Raw genomic sequence first — 18,145 nt, 5'->3', positions numbered from 1 at the left:
TACAGGATACTCCCGTACCGATTCGAGACTAGGGCTAACGCCTAACGCACGAACCATACGCTGTATGATGTACATATACAAAGTACAAGCCCACTCCACGTGTCTCTATAGAAACACCGCCTTGAGAATTCTGCCGAGCCCCTCTCGCATCGCATCTCCATCTCTTACCTTCCTTCACCTATCCACCATCACCATCCCAATGCAACGTCATTCCGCATTTTGACCCCCTTTTCATCGTTGCTTTTTCGTCTCTTCTCCATTGTCCATTGTTGGGTTGTATTCTATTCAATGGTGAGGTAAACGCCTGTATTAACCACATCATCCAAGACCTACCTCACTCGAGCTCGCCATTGACCGTTTCAATTTCAACCACCAAATTCTATCTCCCGGTCAGCTCACCATCATCGATTAGGCTGCGGTTTCTGTCCTTGGCCTGTTGACTATCTGCCATCTCTCATGTCCTCACTAGTATAAGGACAAGTTCAAGCAAGAGAGACACGAACGGCATGCCGAGCCATATATAACCAGCACATCGAACACATCTCGAGGTGGACGAACATCAGCGTCGGCAACCATAACCAGCTTGCCATCGATCACATAACCGCAGTTGGCCTATTACACCACTTACACCACCGAGTCCACCGTCTTACACCTCACCCATGGTCGACGCGAGACCCCAGTTAACCCCCGACATCTCCATCGACGACCTTACCCCCGAAGAGGCCAACCGAATCATCCATTCGCATCGCAAGGTCCGCTATGGTACCGCCTGCTGGCCCTGTCGCCAGCGCAAAGTCAAGTGCGACAACCAGCAGCCATGTGAAAACTGCGTGAGGCGCGATCACCCCCAGCTCTGCTCCTACAAACCGAACCGTTCCGCCTCGTCCAAGAACCAGCACCAGCCTCAGCCGGTCCACCCTGCTTCCGCCCCTCCTACTACCGCTGTCGCCTCTTCCTCAGCTCCTCCTCCTCCTCCCACCATCACTACAACTACGACCGCCACGGCCATCGCCTCATCCTCTTCCGTCGACGACCATGCTCGCAAGCTCAAACGTCCGCATTCCCCAGACGCCCAAACCGACTCCGCCACCACTCTCCCCCCTCCCCACCGCCATGCCACCTGGCCGCCCCCTACCATGACCGTGGCCAGCGTCGACGATGACGCCGACGCCCCCGAGAGCGCCACCCGCTACCTCGGCCACAACAGCATCCCCTCCCTCCTGCGCGAGCAGTCGTCGTCGCATGACCAGCAACACTCCAGCGACATCCGCCAGGACATGCGCTCCATCCTCGGCCTCGACACCTCGGCCCCCTTCCCCCTCATGTCCTCGCGCCACCTCGACGCCTTGACCCGCGACATTTGCTCCGAGCTGCCCTCGGACCGCGAGGTCATGAAGCTCTTCCGCACCTACAAGGAGACCCCGCAGCAGTTCTGGGGCTTCGTCGTCGACATGGACGACCTCGAGTCCAACCTCATGATCTACCTCGAAGACCGCGCCCGCAACGCCGCCCACGGCGCCCCCAAGAACACCCGCCCCGTCTCGGCCTCGTGGCTCGCCATCCTCTTCGCCGTCCTCGCCGTCGGCTCCCAGTACCACGACTCGCCTTACCACGTCCGCACCCGCGACTCGCAAAAGTACATCCAAATCTCCTTCCACTTCCTCCGCCTCGGCAACTTCCTCCTCCGCCCCAACTTTGATTCCATCCAGGCCCTGCTCCTGACCAGCTTCGTCCTCCTCAACGATATGAAGGCCGAGGCCTCCTGGGCCCTCCTCGGCCTCACCTGCCGTCTCGCCCAGTCCCTCGGCCTCCACCGCCCTACCGTGTCGTCCCACGACGACAGGGACGACAAGCACAGGGAAAACGGGGAGAGAGACGAGGGCAAGGACAAGGACAGAGACAGGGACAGGGACAGGGACAGGGACAGGGACAGGGACAGGGACAGGGACGCCGCCCTGTCGCCACACGTCAAGTCCCGGGACTGGGTCCGTCGCAAGCTGTGGTGGACCTGCGTCTGGCACGACACCCTGACCTCCCTCTCCTTCGACCGCTCCCCCGTCACCAACTTCCCCTGCTGCCCCATCCCCACCGCCGCCCCGCCCGACGCCGGCAACTTTAGCTACCTCGAGACCATGTACTACCTCTGCCAGATCATCTCGAACCGCCTCAACCCGGACATCACCACCACCGTGTCCTACGCCCAGATGGTCGACAACTACCAGGCCGTCGAGTCGCTGCGCTCCAAGGTCGCCGCCCACCTCCGCTGCAAGGACCACTGCAAGTCGGCCATTGACCGCCTCCAGTTCTACGGCATCCGCCTGCACACCGCCTTTGTCATCTCCGTCTGCTGCCGCCCGGCCCTGCACCGCGACTGCCACCAGCTCACCCCGGCCCAGAAGGACTTTCTCGCCGAAAAGTGCCAGGCGAACCTCATCGAGACGGTCCGCATGTTCCTCGCCATGCACCAGCTCTCCGTCATCCCCACCCGCAGCTGGGCCTACACCTACCACGGCCTCTCGTCCGCCCTGCTACTGGGCATCCTCGGCGAGACCAAGGCGAGCCCGGACGTCCGCCAGCTGCAGGGCGACCTCATCGCCGCCCTCTCCGCCACCGTCGTCAAGGGGGGGCAGACGTCGTCGTCGTCTTCGGCATCGTCCCCCGGCCTGCGCGTCCCTCATACCGACAAGGACATTGAGCTCTCCGGTCCGCTGTGGCGCGCCCTGACTGCCCTCAAGAACATTTACGAGCACGGTTCCGTGGTTGGTTCGTCGGCCTCGGCTGCTGCAGCAGCAGCTGCTGCTGCTGCTGCCGCTACCGTGAAAAGAGAGCCCGACACAGGGAGCAGAGATCCGAGCGGTGCCGGGACGCCTCTTCACCAACACCACCAGCACCTTACCACCGGCGCGCCAGCACTGGCACTGGCTACGCCAGCTCCTTTCTCGGGGCTCCAAGGCCAGCAACCCGGCGGCGGAAACAGCGCCGTCCACAACATGACACCCATGTCGCATCGAGCCGCATTCCAGAGCCTCGACCCCCACCAGGACGCCGCCCTCGCCATGGCCGAGATGCAACAAAACGGCACCCCGTTGCAGCAGCAGCAAGAACAACAACAACAACAACAACAGCAAGGCTTTGGGCCGTACCAACCCCCGCCGCCCAACCTGTTGAACACCACCGAGACGCCCGTCGGCGCGATGGACACCAACATGGCCAACATTGACCCGTCGTCGTACATGTCGCCGCTCGACCTGTACGAGTCCATCTGGTGGGAGTCGCCCGACCCGTGGAACTCGGGCCTCGACTCGTTCAACTTTGAGTTTGCCGCCCATCCGCCGCCGGGCCAGCCGCAGCAGCAGTATTACTTTTGATCCGCTTGGTCGATCACCAGGACCAAGCTAGAGGGGGGGTTTCTTTCGTCTGTCTGTATATATGTAGCAGGGGAGGTTCACGTGTCACGGATTTATCGACTGTCGCTATATCATCTTCTTATACCTTTAGATCTTCCAAGTACGGTGTTAGGACGGGGAAGGAACATTATACAGGGGATGGGGGAGTGAGGACATGATTGTTATTTGTTTGTATTTTCCACTTTTACGCCTATATTTACCGGATGGGCCAGCCGTCGAGAGTAGACAAGAAATAAAGGATCGCAAAGTAGCCTCCCAGGCCTTTCCGTCCCAGGTATAAAACTACAAGCCAAAGCGAGAGGGTATATGAAGCCAGACATACAGAAGAAAGTCGAGTAAATCAAATCCCAGTAATAGACAAGAGACAAAGAAAGCTGCATCTCACACCTCATAATAATAATCCTCGTCCAAGCCCTCCCGACTCGGCACGACCCCCGTCCCAGGAGGGACGCCGGCATACGCCGCGTCGACGCGCACATTGAGCAACCTGATCTTGAGCCCATACTCGCTCACCAGCCCGACGAGCTTGTTAGTCTCGGCCGTGATGGGAGCCTGGTTCAGCAGCATGAGCAGGCCGTCCAGCCACTCGGACGCGAGGCTGTGGTCGAGCGGGAACAGCGCCAGCACGGGCACCTCGCGCGACTGCGGCGACGTGGTCGCGTCGGCACTGTTGTCGCGGGAGGAAGAGTTGTTGGCAGTCGCGTCGGAAGGGTCGGCGTAGCTGAAGATGGTAATCTTGGTGGACGACGCGGGCGGCAGGGTGGTCACGGACGACGAGGGCGCGGGAGCGGCCTTGTTGAAGGTGCTGTTTCCGCTGGCAGCGCTGCGGGAATCGGGCGGCGCGTCGTCGCCGGGGGCGGTGACGTTGGAGACGACGGAGCTGATGGTGGTGAGGTCGACTTTGTCCGTGAGGATGTCCAGGCCCGGGTCCTGCGGCGTGCGGGTTGGAAAGTCGGCGTAGTGGAGGAAGCGGCGGTTGTGGGAGAGTTTGGCGAAGCGCCATGGCGTGGGGGTGTAGAGCCGCCTCTTGGGTTGCTGTTGCTGTTGCTGTTGCTGTAGGGATGGCTTGCTGGCATTGCTGCTACCACCGACGCCATTGACCAAAGTGGAATCGTCGCGGTCAGTCGTGGGCTGGGTGTCGCGACGGGGCAGAGGCTTGGAGAACCACGAGCCCTGGAGAAGACAGCGGATCCTCTGCTCCTTGACAAACTGCAGGGCTTCCTGTCTGAGGTCGTCGCGGACGCGGACGAGGTGGTGGCCCCACTGGTCCTCAAAGGAGAGCTCGAGGAGATGCATCTGCAGGTCCCGGAGGCGGCCGCAGTCGTATTCCTGCAGGTCCTCTTCCACCTCGGCGACGTCTCGTGTGCGCGGGGCGTGGCCGACGACCTGGTCGACCAGGATGCGCACCAGCTCGGCCACCTTGTCAAAGTCGGCCTGCTCGGCGCCCGTGGCCCGCCACACGCGGAAGAAGGCCAGCAGGGTGGCGGTGTGCAGCCGCGACCACTGGAGGAGCAGCGGGCGGAAGAGCTTGTCGCTGTCCTTGGTGGACCCGTCCAGGCCTTGGAACCCCTTAAGGTCCTCCGACTCGGACTTGTCGACCTCGAACTGCTCGTACAGGATCATGGTCACGGCCAGGCTCGCCCTGGCGACGGGGCACCGCTGGTGGAGCGGCTTGGTCGACTGCTCGAGGAGCATCTTCTGGAACCGGTCCTCGTTCTTGCGCACGTAGTCGGTCAGGTCCATCATGCCCAGGAACCCGGTGACTTCGAATTCCTGCGCGGGGCTTTCCGTTTCGAAGCCCAACCTCCTCCATTTTTCCGGGTTATGGCGCCGGCTTCCCTTTCTCACGCCCTCGGTTGGTTCCTCTGGCTTTGGCGGTGGTGGTACCACTGTTGTCGCTTCTGTTGTCATTACCGTTGCTGCTATTCCTGCTGGGAGCTGTCGGTCCGGCGCGCTGGCGAGGTGCAAACCCTTGAGACCGCGTCGGTGCTCTGCCCGTTCCACGTCGACCCTCACCTCCCTCCACTTCCTCAGCAGCATCTTTGTCAACGACTGAAACTCGAGCAGCGGGTGGGCCAGGTCCTGCAGCGCCGAGCTCTGCAGCAGGTTATAGACCGCCTTGATGAGTCCCAGGTCCTGCAGCCGCTTGATGAACTTGGACCACTCCTCTGTCGGAGAGCCTCCTTTTCCCGTTGTTGTCGTCGACGTCGCGGTATCCCCCGAGACCACATCGCGTATGAGAGCATTGATGAGCATGAGCGCGTTGCCGCAAAGAGCGTGGTCGGCGGACTGCAACTGGGCGATGACGTGCTCGAAGAATTGGGGGTAGACGGCGACGGCGGGCTTGAGGGCGCGGAAACCGAACGAACTCGGGCCGGCAGGGACGGCGGCGCCTCGGTTGGTTCGGGACTGCGAATGGCTGACGAGGGCGACTAGGATGGACATGGCGCCGCGAAGGATGTTGACGAGCGGGTTGGTGACGATGAGCTCGACGATGCGCTCGACCAGGTCGCCGGCGGCGGGGCCTTCAAAGATGTCCCATCCCATATCTACCTCCAACAGCCTCGTCAGGCTCTGGAGGGAATAGGCCAGCGTGTTCCCGGCGTTGACCATGATGAGGCGGCGAAGGAGGACGAGACCACCGGAGGAGATGAAGACGTCTGCAAAGGCCGGGTCGTTGATGGAGGACTGGAGTTTGAAGACTGCCATTTTCCGGGCGACATCCTCGTCGCTCGCGAGACGCGACAGGAGCGCGGGGATATCTGCCTGGTCCATGGCAGGCGACGTCCCTTGACCGCTGTTGTGTTCTGTGATGTGAACCGATTTCGAGGGAGTGGGATGGCGTTGATAATATTAGGCGTTGGGAGGTGTCGTCGCAGAGATTGTGCTAGTTGTTCCTTCGTCGGTCTTCTTGGGTGGTACAGGGATGGCGTTGCAAAAGAAATACGATTGTTGGCCACAGGGGCACCAGGGAGAGGTTGGTTGTTGATTCGAGGACGAGGGTGGACGAGGGCAGACGAGGACGAGCGAGGACGAGTGATAGATACATGATAAAGTACAAAATCACAGTCCAGGGGTAAACGTGATAACGATAAGCCAGCTACTGTGATTGGTCAAGAAACCCCCCGCGTTTTGAGTGGAGTAGGTACTCAGTACGTTGTACTAAGTACACGCAAGCCACAAGTCCTTTTCCAGCCACGACTGTTACTGGTTATGTAATCAAGGTGGCGTGAAGCTATGAATTCTTCCATGCAGCGAGTCGCGAGCTTCAGTCTTGGACTTTGCCTCCATCTCCATCACCCATCCCAGGCAAGTTCGCTCATTCAGCCGCGCACGATTTCTGCCCTTCGAACCCGATACGAAAGTTGAATCGATACGAAAGTCCTGAAACCCGGCAAAACTCCATCCACACTCCCAACATGGCCAACTTCCTCGCGTCCATCTTCGGCACCGAGCTCGACAAGGTCAACTGCTCCTTCTACTTCAAGATTGGCGCGTGCCGGCACGGCGACCGCTGCTCGCGCAAGCACGTCAAGCCGTCGTACAGCCAGACGATCCTCATGCCGAACCTGTACCAGAACCCGGCGCACGACCCCAAGAACCGCATGAACCCGAGCCAGCTGCAGAACCACTTTGACGCGTTTTACGAGGACGTCTGGTGCGAGCTATGCAAGTACGGCGAGCTCGAGGAGCTGGTCGTCTGCGACAATAATAATGACCGTGCGTTTTTTTTTCCCGTCTCTATTCCCTCGTCTTCTAACAACGTCCAGACCTCATAGGAAACGTCTACGCGCGGTTCAAATACGAAGACTCGGCCCAGAAAGCCTGCGACGACCTCAACTCGCGCTGGTACGCGGCCCGCCCCATCTACGCCGAGCTGTCCCCCGTCACCGACTTCCGCGAGGCGTGCTGCCGCCTCAACTCGGGCGAGGGCTGCGTCCGCGGCGGCTTCTGCAACTTTATCCACCGCAAGGACCCGTCCGAGGAGCTCGACCGCGAGATCCAGCTCAGCACCAAGCGCTGGCTCAAGGACCGCGGCCGCGACGAGCGCAGTCCCAGCCGCTCGCCCACCCCGGAGCCCAGCAGGAGGCGGCACTAGAATGCATGATGCGATGCATTCAGAATTTAGTGATGCTACCACTTTTGTTCTAGGGGACGGGAAACGGGAAAGGAAAAAAGGAAGACAATGTGTTGAACTCACATGGGGACGAAGAAGAATGGCCCGTCCCCGGTCGATCTAATTCTCGCCGCGATTCCTCGAGCTATTCGAGGCGAGGTCCACGTATTGATACCCGCGAGAAGTGGAGGAGCGACAAGTCGGTGTTGTGGATGGGACGGACAATGGCAAGGAGGAGGCGTTCAGGGCGTTTTTCAGGCATATCCTTATCAATATCAAGAGTGAGAAGAAGACTAGGCCGTGAAGATGGATGAAACTCCGTTCAGGTCCGACGGTCTTTTCTAATAAGAAAAGAAATAAAAATAAAAACACTTATTTCCCTTGTATGCTTCACATGAGAACAGTCTAATGCAACGATATGCATGTCACTCGGCATGCCCAGGAGATGGCCCGTCGCTGCCGACTGGGTATCGCAGTGTATCCTCATCTACCTTAGCAAGTACGCTACCTACAACGTATCAACACACCAGCCTATCCAGTGGTTCGATATTGTCCCGCCCGGCGACATCTTTCAATGTTTGCGCCTCTTACCATTGGCGTCGGTATGCCCGCCTATACCCTCAAACAACAGACAACGCCGCCCCATGATGCTAAGTTGTGGGGACAGTAGATATGCATAGGGTCTCCGCTGAAGACATTTTCGATCATTTCGCTAATCAACTCGTTTTCGTTTTCGTTTTTCTTTTTTTTTTCTTTCCTTTTTTTTTCTTATTTATCCAATGTGTTCGCTTCCCCAGCCAAGTCGATGAGGGGCCCATCGGTTTGTGCGGTCCCGGTCTCACCCAACATGTTCTGGACCTCCTTGGACGCATGTGCTCCCGGGGGCATCGCTCCCGTATCGGCCTCCATATCAACGTTGGCGGGCTTCGCCGATGCGGCGGGATTGTGCGGCGGGATAACATTCACCTGGGAAAAATCCTGGCCTTCCACAATGGGGTAGATGTTCATGATCTGGTCGGCGACTGCCTCGGGCGTGGATCCGTCACTATATCCAAGTCAGCATCCATCTTAGTCAAAGAGGTAGGGGATCGACAGGGGCTGCGCACATGTTCGCGTTGATGATCCATTCGAGTTCCTCGACCCCCTCCTCCGAACCGCCCGGTCCGCCCCTGACACGTCGGAAGAGGCGCGGGTGCCACTCGACGCCGTCCCGGGCGCGGAGTTCCCGCTCTCGGCGCTGCCTATCCTCCACCTTTGTCTTTTCTACCGTGGCGACATCGTGGTCACGCTCCCTCACAGCCTGGGCGGTCTTCTGCCATAGCCTCTGGGACTCCCGCTCTCCCTGCTCCTCGATGGGCCGCACGAGGGGTTCGCTCGGTTTCGCATCCGTGGCGTTGAAGAACATTTCCCTGCGTCCGGTCTACTCACTGTAAGCTGAAGGAAAGAGAAGGGAAAACCTGGAGAAATGCATGGGTCGGACAAGATACACACCTTGACGTCTCGGATGAACATCTCGCCGCTCCACAGACCTGACAGCTCGTATAGGATCTCGCCGGTGCTTTCCCTCTTCACGTAGCCGCCGATGGCGTTGTAGGTGCCTCCGACCCAGCCTTTCACTTTGAACTCAATGTCGGCGACCAGGTCGAGCTCCGGACATCGTACATAGCTGTGGTCGCCGAGTTCGTATTTCATCTTGCCGAAAAGGATGCCTCGCGCGTACATGTTGGGTTGTGTCAGGATACTAGGTTCAGTGGTTAGACGAGGTCCAAGAACAAACAAAAAATAAGGGAAAAAAGGAGAAAAAAAGGAGAAAAAAAAAGGCAACCCACTATCTCTCTCCCTTCTTGTTCGCACCCCGGTTCAACAGGGTCAAGACGGCGGTGCCCTCCATCAGACTGGCGGCGGAATTTCCGAGAAACTTGCTTCGCGGCTTGAGGGTGCCGTCTACACGGATGTGGTGGTGGGGAACCATGTAGAAGTAGCTCGACTTTGGCGGATGGTGGGAGGTCTGTTCGGAGATGTAGTAGGCTCTTGTCTTGTCGGGCAGGTCCCAGCTGCAGGTGAAGATTTCGCCGAGGACGGGGTTCAGGGGTTTCTTGACGCCGCTGTAGGATGTAGGACGTCAGTGCATGGCCTTGATGGCGCAGCAAAAGGAGGGTATTGGAGAGGCAAGTCACTCACGGCGGACGGATATGCCAGCCGCTCAGATAAAACTTGACGACTGAGACGAATCGCTCGACGGGGTCATCGATTCCGGGGATGGGGAGGAGCATCTCGGGATGGCACATGAAGCTGTGGAGAAGAAAAAGTCAGAATACTATGTTTTGGGATCTCGAACAGACAAGTGTAAGGACAGGCATGTTCTAACTTTGTTATTCTTTCGAGCATACTGCGTGGTTCCAGAATAAAGGTCGGCAGAGTGACTCGACTCAGGTCGGCACCCGGCCGAAGCTGGGAGATGATGTGGGTGAGGACTGCAGCCAAGGCATCGTCAGCTATGGGATGTATTGGCGGGGGCGTCTGACTGACCATTGCCCTGTTCGGGCTCAACCACGAGGGTATCATCCTCCTCGGAACCTGCAGACTTGGAGTCGTTTGCGCTGGGCCCGGCGCTGGCTGGGTAGGACAGCCAACCTGTCAGCATTGCCGCTTTTCGAGACTGATGACGTCGGTAGATGGAGGGGGTGGGTAGGAGGGGAAACTCTGCAGGCTGTACGAATAATGTATGAATTGAAATGAATGCACGACGAGGGTATAAAGTTGGTGGGCAAAGTAATGGTAAAGTGAATTGGTTCAAGGTATTTTGGATGTCAAGGTAGAGGCAGAGGTAGAGGTATGGTGATGGAGGGGCAAGACTCAACTGAGCGAGAGTGCTCTGAGTCGAGCAGGCACATGTACCATGATTGCAATACGTTGGTTTTTTTTTTCTTTTTTTTTCTCAGTAGTACAAACACGCTGAGGCTCTGGACTAGGCTGGCTGTCACCGGAACTGAACCGTCGTCCTCAGAAGCGGGGGTAGCTGTAGAGACGCGGGGGTCGTCGATGAGATTTCTGGTGGGTGTAGACAGGGCTGATGGACGGTTGTTGCCAGCTGTGATCCGTTAGGTTGTCGTGCCGCGGGACAATTAGATGTATCCGTAAGTAGAGTATTCGTAAACGGTGTGCTGCAAATTACCATGGACAAGTCCCACGGAATCAGAAAACTCAAGACTTTTTCTATTGAATGAAAGGAAAAGAAGAGATGTGAAATAAAGGCCCAGTTCCATCAGTCAAGCGAATCTGGCGAGCCTGTGGATCGTTTGCTGACGTGCATGGATCGGAATGTTTTGACGTATACAAGACGACGTACGACGAACGTATGCCGAGGTGGAAGACAGCCAGTCACGTCATAGCACAAAGGTGGACGAATTGGCAGGGGCAGCAAGAGACAACCCGGGAGAAGCAGGACGCTTAAATAATTGGCATCTCTGAACACAGTACAAGTTTGTATAGTTCAAGAGGCAAGACAGTAATGCATCCGGAATAGGAGTCAGGACAAGAGCCCCGCCTTAGATTGGCGAGGGGAGCATGTTGCGTCTGCCGTGGAAGGCTGTAGAAGGTCGCGTGGGGAGCTGGCCTATTCGTATATGTAGTCGCATACAACGTACGCCAGTCACAGAGACAAGACGGGGCAGATGGTTGGGTTGGCAATCATGGAAATCATGGAATGAGGGACAGAACTAGGACGAGGGGCATTCAGCCTCGATAAGCCTTGGTCTCACGTGTGGACGAGCTGCAGGTAGGTACTTATACATAGGGATAGAATATCAGAATGTCGAATCGCACCTCATAACTGAATGCGTACGTTGTATAAAATAGGCGCTACCCAAAGTACCTAAACTGCTTACTACAGTACTTCAAAGACGTTCAGGTTCAAACTGCTGGAATGCTCAACTGGAAGTACTCAAAATATTCAGTCCAGACTCCGGGAAGTACCCAAGTACCTCGCTAGGACTTTTGTAACCCCGCAGTCCGTTGTGGAATTGTGGGTCAACGGGAGAGTCATGTGACTCTGAAAGCAACGTATTCGAAATCACATCTCGAATATATCCAGACTTGGACATGGAGTCGACAGTCGACAGCAACACTACGCCGGCAGACTCTCAGACTCTTTATGCGTAACTCCATCTCACGCCTACATGAACCCAGGCATCAGATCGGTGACTTGGTCGCGTCGCTCAATCAACTGCTCTTTTATGCTAAGCCATTCCTCTGACGCTCCAGTCCGGTCGAAGAGGCAAAGACATCAACGTGACGCTCATACGCCATCAAGTCCATCCCCTAGACGACCTCAGCACCCAGAATCACCTCCGACGCCTTCTCGCTCACCATAAACGTCGCAATGACGGGAAACGACCCCGGCGTCCGCGGGAACACGCTCGCATCCACCACCCGCAGCCCCCGGACCCCCCGGACCCGAAACTCGGAATCCAACACGGCCATCTCGTCATCGTCCGCCCCAATCGGACACGTGCTGGTGACATGGTGCCCAAACGTATCGCTCCGGATCCACTCCTCGTCCGCCTCCTCGTCCGCACAGCCCCCATCCGCCCTCGGCCCCGCAGGACACGGCGGGTGCGTAACCTCCACCGGCCCCGCCCGTCCCCTCACCCTCCCGAACGCCCGCCGCCCCCACGCCACCCCGTCCTTCATCGCCCCGATATCCACCTCGGCCCCCTCGGCGAACAAGTGGAAATGAATCTCCGGCATCTCCGTCGGGTCCGCCGACCGCAGCTTCACCACCCCGGCCCGGTTCTGCGGCCGCATCTTGACCATGTGCATCCCCCACGTATTCGCCGGCTCGCGGAAATCCTGCCCCGTGGCCGGCCAGAACCCGCGGAACGTAAACGGGCCCGCGAAGATGGTCAGGTCCCGCTCGCCGTCGGTGCTGTGGTTCGACTTGAGCAGGAACGCGTTCGTGTTGGGGCCCGCCCGCGTGTACGGCCCCTTGCCCTGCAGCCAGAGGTCGTAGCACGGGTCGCCCGGCGCGCCGCGCGTGCAGATGGGCTCGGGGCCGCCGGGGGGGTCGGCAAAGGTAAAGTTCTCGGCTGTGAGCCCCACAATGGCAATCTCCTGGCTGTCCTGCATGTTGGTGCCGACGCCGGGGAGGTCGACCACCACGTCGATGCCGTGCTGCGCGAGTTCCTCGGCGTCGCCGATGCCGCTGAGCTTCAGGAGCTGCGGCGTGTTGAACGCCCCGCCGCTAAGGATCACCTCCTTCCGCGCGTACGCCCGCCCCGGCGTGCCCTTGTTGGACGGGTCGTACCGCCTGTCGCCCTGGTAGACGCTCTTTCCTTCCAAAAACTCGACCCCGATGGCCTTGGGGTCGTCCGACGAGTCGAAGAGGACGCGCGTGGCGAGCGTGTTGAGCTGGAGGTGGAGCGGGTACTTTTTCTTGCTGCAGCTGGACTTGCCCTCCCGCGCGTTGAAGGTCGAGAGGATGTAGTTGCGGGCGCTGACGCGGCCCCACGTCTCGTTGACGTGGAACGGGAGCGCCCACAGACCCTCGGTGAAGTCTCGCTCGGGGTCGAGGTAGTTGGCGTCGGCTGTGAGGAGGTCGGCGAGGTCGGCGGGGTCTTTGCCGAGCTCCTCGACCATGCCGGTCATGACGTCCACCGCCTGGGGGGAGGAGAGGTACTGGCTGCCGTCGCCGATGGACACGTCGACGTAGCCGTCGAAGCCGTGGCCCTCGGTCCCTTCGGGGAGGTACGTGTTTCGCTCGAGCTTTGTGAAGATTCTCCGCATGTTTTCCGCACTACATCATGTCAGTTCTGTGCACGCACACATTCATGGTATGGACTAACCTCCACGTGCTGTCGCCGGTAATATTTCCCACGTGGTCCCAATCGCTATCGCTCGGGAGCAGGACGGCCCCCGCGTTGATCACCGAAGACCCTCCCAGGGTGGCGCCGCGCGGGTAGTTGACGCCGAGGATCTCGGCGCCCTCGGGCTCGGAGCCGCCCGGGCCAACCCACTGCGAGCCATCGGGGAGCCGCCAGACGAGGTGCTGGAACTTTTTCGTCTGCTCCACGTCGTCGTAGTGCTTGACGTAAAAGTCCCAGTGCAGGTTCTCCTTGATGCCCGTGGTGGCGAAGAAGGAGGCCACGTTGGTGGCCGGGTCGGCGATTTCGTTGTCGCCGGCCTCGATCAGGAGCGTCTTGAACCCGGCCCGCGCGAGGTTGCTGGCGAGAGGTCCGCCGCCCGGGCCGCTGCCTACCACGATGTAGTCGTAGGTGGCCGCCGCGTCGTCGTCGCGGGGTAGTACCTGTGCAATGGAGGCAGACGAGGCCGTGGTGGCCGCCGCCGCGAGTAGGGCTAGGAACCGCAACGGGCGATTGGCGCGCATGTTGTGCAGTGCAGCAGCGATTCCAGGGTTTGGTCGGTATGGTCGAGTGTGTTGTCTTGGTATGTGAATGTAGCCCGACCTACTGTGCCGCGGTCCTTCACGTAAATTGTAGGGAAAGGGGTCGTATAGTATTTGTATGGGTTGCGCGCATCCATGCCGATCCATATATTGGGACTTATTACCCACATCGTGCAACATTGCGTCGATCCTTCGGCCCGGACGAGTGTTGCATCAACTTGGCCTCGTCCGGACAATCTTACATGTCTTACATCTGTAGTCTCACGACGGCAAAGGCGAACGACGAGACTGTGGTTGGAGGGAACGGTTGCATCGTCCTGGTTTCATCAACTCCTTTCCGCACTTGGTAATGGCCCGAAGCCAGCAGAGACCAACAGACCTATGGGAAGCAGAGAATAACAAGACGGCATTACCTGATGCGGGGCCCATTCCGTCATGCAGCTGAAGAGGCCGGCAGTTGTGTTCTGCAAATGGAATAGGTAGTAGAACCGAGTGCCACTTGACCGAGGTGACATTTCAAGCAGACTTCAGGGGCACGGAGGAGGAGGAGAAGAAGCACCAACCAATGCAACCCTACGGACGCAGGTCCATATTCCCCGTGAGTGAGAGCGCGGTAATATATACAATACACTGTAATATACAACGTAGATTACTTTAGCCAAGGATAACATTGCCTGCTCTTTACCCACCAATGGGTTGCTGTGAGGCCCGGCGGCTTACACCTCAAGGCTCAGGCTCAGGGGTAAGGAGGGTTAGTTAATGAGAATTCGTCTTTTTTCCCCTTACTTTTTCCAGCATGCACATGCAATTCTACTCGTTGGTCATATATCATTATCCCGCCATCTCGATCGCTATGATGTGCATGGGAACATCACGGGAAATGAGCCATCGCCCCGTAAGGATGAACCAACGTCTGTCGATACCCTCGGCTTCTTGGCCCGAATAAAGATTGGCTATTAAAAATATATTAAGACAAGGTACTGCATTTTATATACAATCTAAATACATCTTGATCCTTGTCAAAGTGGGTTGTGTTGGTATAATATAGGCATCCAAACCTCTTCGCTCAGAACAACCGCTGCCAACCCCTAATCCCTAATTATTGCCTTCCCGGCTCAAAAGGACTGACATGCTGTGTAACCACCGTGGTCGCCTGAATCCCCTCGACACTACTCGACTCCCTCGGCTCGACTCCCACCTCCCGGGACCCCAGCCCCCTCTCCACCTTGCGGCCGGCGCTGACGCTGATGGTGTACCCCCCGCTCGGCGGCACGAACGGCGGCATCTTGGCGTCGTTGGCCCCCATCTCGATGCTTTCCTGCTCGTGCAGCGACTTTGTGCTGTCGGACCTGGTGAGGCCGGATTTCCCGGACCGGGTGGCCTTGGGGTTCGTGGCCATGCTGCTCCCGGCGTGGACGTAGGGCCCGTGGCCGTAGCCGTAGCCGGAGCGGGGGTGGCTTCGCGCCGAGGAGCCGCCGAAGAGGCGGGGCATGAGGCGGGAGAAGAGGGGGCGGAGGGTGGGCAGGCTGGCGGCGATGGCGGCGATGGTGACTTCGAGGAAGGACCATGTTGCGGCGTCGACGTTGTCCCAGTTGGGGTCGTCGGTGGAGGCGGCGACTTTGAGGGTGCGGATGCGGATGATGGAGATGATGCAGGTGCTTATTTGTTAGTAGGAGGGAAAGGGAAGAAGAGAAGAAGAAGAAGAATGGAGACTGGACCTACAGCAAGCCCAGACCAAAGACGCCCACCAACATGAGCTTTTGCCGCCGCGGGAGCTGCAGCGAGCGGATCACGGGCAAAGGCATGAAAAAGACGGCAAAGTCGGTGGCCACGTTGATGGAGGCCATGGTATACCAGATGGCGAGCGAGTCGAGGCAGCGGCCGGGGATGGAGGCGTCCCAGAACTTGGCGACGGGTACGCAGACCAGGGGGAGGAGGAAGCAGAGGGTGAGGGCCCATGCTGAGAGGAAGCAGATGCCGTAAAAGGTGATGGTCTGGATCATGCCGACGGAGAAGATGCGGCGGTATTGGAGCAGGACGGAGATTTTGACGAGACACATGGAGACGTTGTACACGATGACCGAGGCGTAAAAGGCCTACGTGTGGTGTTAGTTGGGGGGGGAGGTGGAAGAAACGATGTGAAGACAAGACGGACCTTCATGTAGGGGATAAAGTGCTCGTCGGGCTGCATCCACGTATGTGACCCGAGGCCATATTTGCTTTCTAGAACGAGTCAGCATACTCACTCGACCACATCCAACCTTCCATCTCGCCCTCTCTCACCTAACCCAATGGCAACGGCCGACGCAAGGGCCAGAACCTGAGCCACCAGCATAATGGCATCGTCGAGCCCAAAGGTCCGGAGCAAGACCAGGCGCGTAAACGTTCGGAGGCTCACAGTCAGGGTCGACAGGAAGGCGCCGACGACCAAGATGGCGCAGATTTCGGGGAAGCGGGATTCGTGGTCCAGCGAGTGGTCGACCACACCACCGCCGCTCTCATTCGCGGCCATGGCGATGAGTTTTCGTGACGAGAACGAGCGGTAGAGTACAACGTAGACGGACGGTTTCGACGACGGTTCGAAAGAAGGAATAGGATCAAAATTACGCCATGGTGGTTGTCGAGAATCACCCCCCAAAAGCAACTCTCTCTTTCTAGATGCGGTGCTGGGGAGGACCCATGGGGAACATGCTGCCCGGCCTCCCTTATTATCTATACTCCGTACGTTGTACATGAGTGCTAACAAACCAAAGTCCACCGAGTCTAATGCCGACTGGGTTAGGTGTCGATGGAATACAGAGTTAGTGGTGGTGTAGTGGCAGCCCTCACATGGTCCATCCCAGATTCCCGGGCGTCGCACTGGGAGGCCCGTGCGGGATTCCAGGAGATCGGCAGGCCGGTGGATGGTACGTGTGGAGATTGGTCCGTGGAAGACCCGCCCACAGCGCTTGGACCAGATGGACGGACGTACTGGTACCTAAGTATAAGTACCTACTGTACCTTGGTACAACCTCAAAGTACCTAGTACACACGGCGATAATAGTGTACCCCTGACCTATAAGTGCACTGACCTTTGACAATGCTCAAGTCTAGAGTCGATAGCGGTCTTTGGTTTCTTGTTCTTTGTCCCTCGACTTTATTACACCCTCTAGCATCACATCAAGATGGATAGAAAGGCCGAGCCACGATGCAACTGGGATAAGACAAGGGGCATAGCTTGCGTGGATCGGTCGATCCAAGGCGGGGTGAGCAGAGCTATGATACGCACCGCGCACCGGATCACGGCGAAAGCATTGAGGTGGAGGAGGCGGTAAGACAATCATCCAGGATAGTTTCTTCAAGCCAGACGGGGTCTCAGAACCAAAGCGGTTGTGCGGAAAAATAGCTTGGAATGTTACCGAGTAGACATCTTCCTGCCATACCTGGAGGCCCAACTCCCCTTTTAGCGATCACATAGGGAAGACTGGGAATATTTCATGCACCAAATACTGGTTAAAGACTGAACGTAGCGAGAGAAGGGTGTCTTAAAGTGTGGTTCGTAATGTACGTTGTATACCACTGACTCGTATTAGTCAAGATCGCCAGTGAGTCTCTTCATCAAGATTGGCCGCCGGCTAAAAGAGGCCAAGTCTCGCATAGACGACTGAGACGACCTGCATCTTTGACCGACTCGGCTAGACTAGCACAACGTTAGGTAGCGGCGTAGGGCTTCAAGGTCGTAGTGTCCCCGCTCGTCTGACAGCAACATGCCATCCGTCGTCCACCAAGCGACGGTGAACTGATTATCCGTTCCATGTGGACCGCCTTTACAGTAGGGCGTGGCCTTCGCCTCAGCCTCCTTAGCTCGGTTAGCAGCCTGGAAGGAGAGCAAGGATTTACCCCTGACAGTCGGTGCTACGGTGCCTCATGCTCCGGGGCACTGACTTGCACTGACTTACGCGTTTGAACAAGTCCATCGCGACCATCAACCATCTAGGACTACTGGCGATAGCCCGCCCCGGTCCAGATCCGATCTCTTGGATGTCGAGAAGAATGCCAAAGGGCTGGCCACAAGCCACGAACCAGCGTCTCGGATCTCGGCCTCATGGGGTTAAGGGTACTTGGGTTCCCTTCAGTCGAGGAACAATCAAATAAAGAAACTGCATGTGCTCGTCCTCTCGTCCTTATCCTCACATCACGGTCGAGCGGACCGATGCACACCGACAGACACTCACTGTC

General features: G+C 58.0%; 6 protein-coding genes across 6 annotated transcripts; 2 read left to right on the top strand and 4 right to left on the bottom strand.

The window, feature by feature from the left end:
* Positions 1-659: 659 nt before the first annotated feature.
* On the top strand, positions 660-3,368 carry ACRALDRAFT_2105090 (uncharacterized protein; the record flags this gene model as incomplete). Its single annotated transcript, XM_071023224.1, has 4 exons — positions 660-944; positions 1,047-1,825; positions 1,934-2,856; positions 2,932-3,368. 4 exons carry the CDS (start codon positions 660-662, stop codon positions 3,366-3,368), a joined length of 2,424 nt encoding a protein of 807 aa, XP_070875455.1.
* Positions 3,369-3,788: 420 nt separating this feature from the next.
* On the bottom strand, positions 3,789-6,182 carry ACRALDRAFT_2104911 (uncharacterized protein; the record flags this gene model as incomplete). The annotated part of the gene is made up of 3 exons (XM_071023217.1): positions 3,789-4,442; positions 4,509-5,276; positions 5,322-6,182. 3 exons carry the CDS (start codon positions 6,180-6,182, stop codon positions 3,789-3,791), a joined length of 2,283 nt encoding a protein of 760 aa, XP_070875454.1.
* Positions 6,183-6,826: 644 nt separating this feature from the next.
* Positions 6,827-7,506, top strand: ACRALDRAFT_1056842 (uncharacterized protein; the record flags this gene model as incomplete). The annotated part of the gene is made up of 2 exons (XM_071015895.1): positions 6,827-7,127; positions 7,178-7,506. The coding sequence occupies 2 exons, from the start codon at positions 6,827-6,829 to the stop codon at positions 7,504-7,506; spliced, it is 630 nt and encodes a 209-aa protein (XP_070875453.1).
* A 786-nt stretch (positions 7,507-8,292) lies between these two features.
* On the bottom strand, positions 8,293-10,168 carry ACRALDRAFT_2104545 (uncharacterized protein; the record flags this gene model as incomplete). The annotated part of the gene is made up of 7 exons (XM_071023190.1): positions 8,293-8,569; positions 8,631-8,944; positions 9,016-9,265; positions 9,354-9,629; positions 9,706-9,816; positions 9,893-9,998; positions 10,054-10,168. 7 exons carry the CDS (start codon positions 10,166-10,168, stop codon positions 8,293-8,295), a joined length of 1,449 nt encoding a protein of 482 aa, XP_070875452.1.
* A 1,169-nt stretch (positions 10,169-11,337) lies between these two features.
* ACRALDRAFT_1076379 (uncharacterized protein) lies at positions 11,338-14,028 on the bottom strand. Its single transcript, XM_071018504.1, has 2 exons — positions 13,368-14,028; positions 11,338-13,318 (listed from the first exon to the last, which is right to left on the bottom strand). Exons 1-2 carry the CDS (start codon positions 13,907-13,909, stop codon positions 11,845-11,847), a joined length of 2,016 nt encoding a protein of 671 aa, XP_070875451.1. The 5' UTR covers positions 13,910-14,028; the 3' UTR covers positions 11,338-11,844.
* A 1,178-nt stretch (positions 14,029-15,206) lies between these two features.
* Positions 15,207-16,406, bottom strand: ACRALDRAFT_2075680 (uncharacterized protein; the record flags this gene model as incomplete). The annotated part of the gene is made up of 4 exons (XM_071022270.1): positions 15,207-15,585; positions 15,650-16,023; positions 16,083-16,150; positions 16,211-16,406. Coding segments are annotated over 4 exons (1,017 nt in total), but the record flags the coding sequence as incomplete, so codon positions are not given.
* Between the last annotated feature and the right edge of the window lie 1,739 nt (positions 16,407-18,145).

This window comes from Sodiomyces alcalophilus (assembly GCF_042370955.1).
Source record: "Sodiomyces alcalophilus JCM 7366 unplaced genomic scaffold ACRALscaffold_4, whole genome shotgun sequence".
Classification (NCBI taxonomy): Eukaryota; Fungi; Ascomycota; class Sordariomycetes; order Glomerellales; family Plectosphaerellaceae; genus Sodiomyces; species Sodiomyces alcalophilus.
The sequence above is the reverse complement of the archived record's forward strand: the minus strand, read 5'-3'. Positions and strand labels throughout refer to the sequence as shown.

What these genes read in the sequence shown, in the direction of transcription:
- ACRALDRAFT_1076379 (XM_071018504.1), bottom strand. Translation starts at nt 13,909, where the DNA reads ATGCGCGCCAATCGCCCGTTGCGGTTCCTAGCCCTACTCGCGGCGGCG. An exon ending in ACCGGCGACAGCACGTGGAG is followed by an intron (nt 13,319 to 13,367) that starts GTTAGTCCATAC and finishes GACATGATGTAG; the next exon opens with TGCGGAAAACATGCGGAGAA.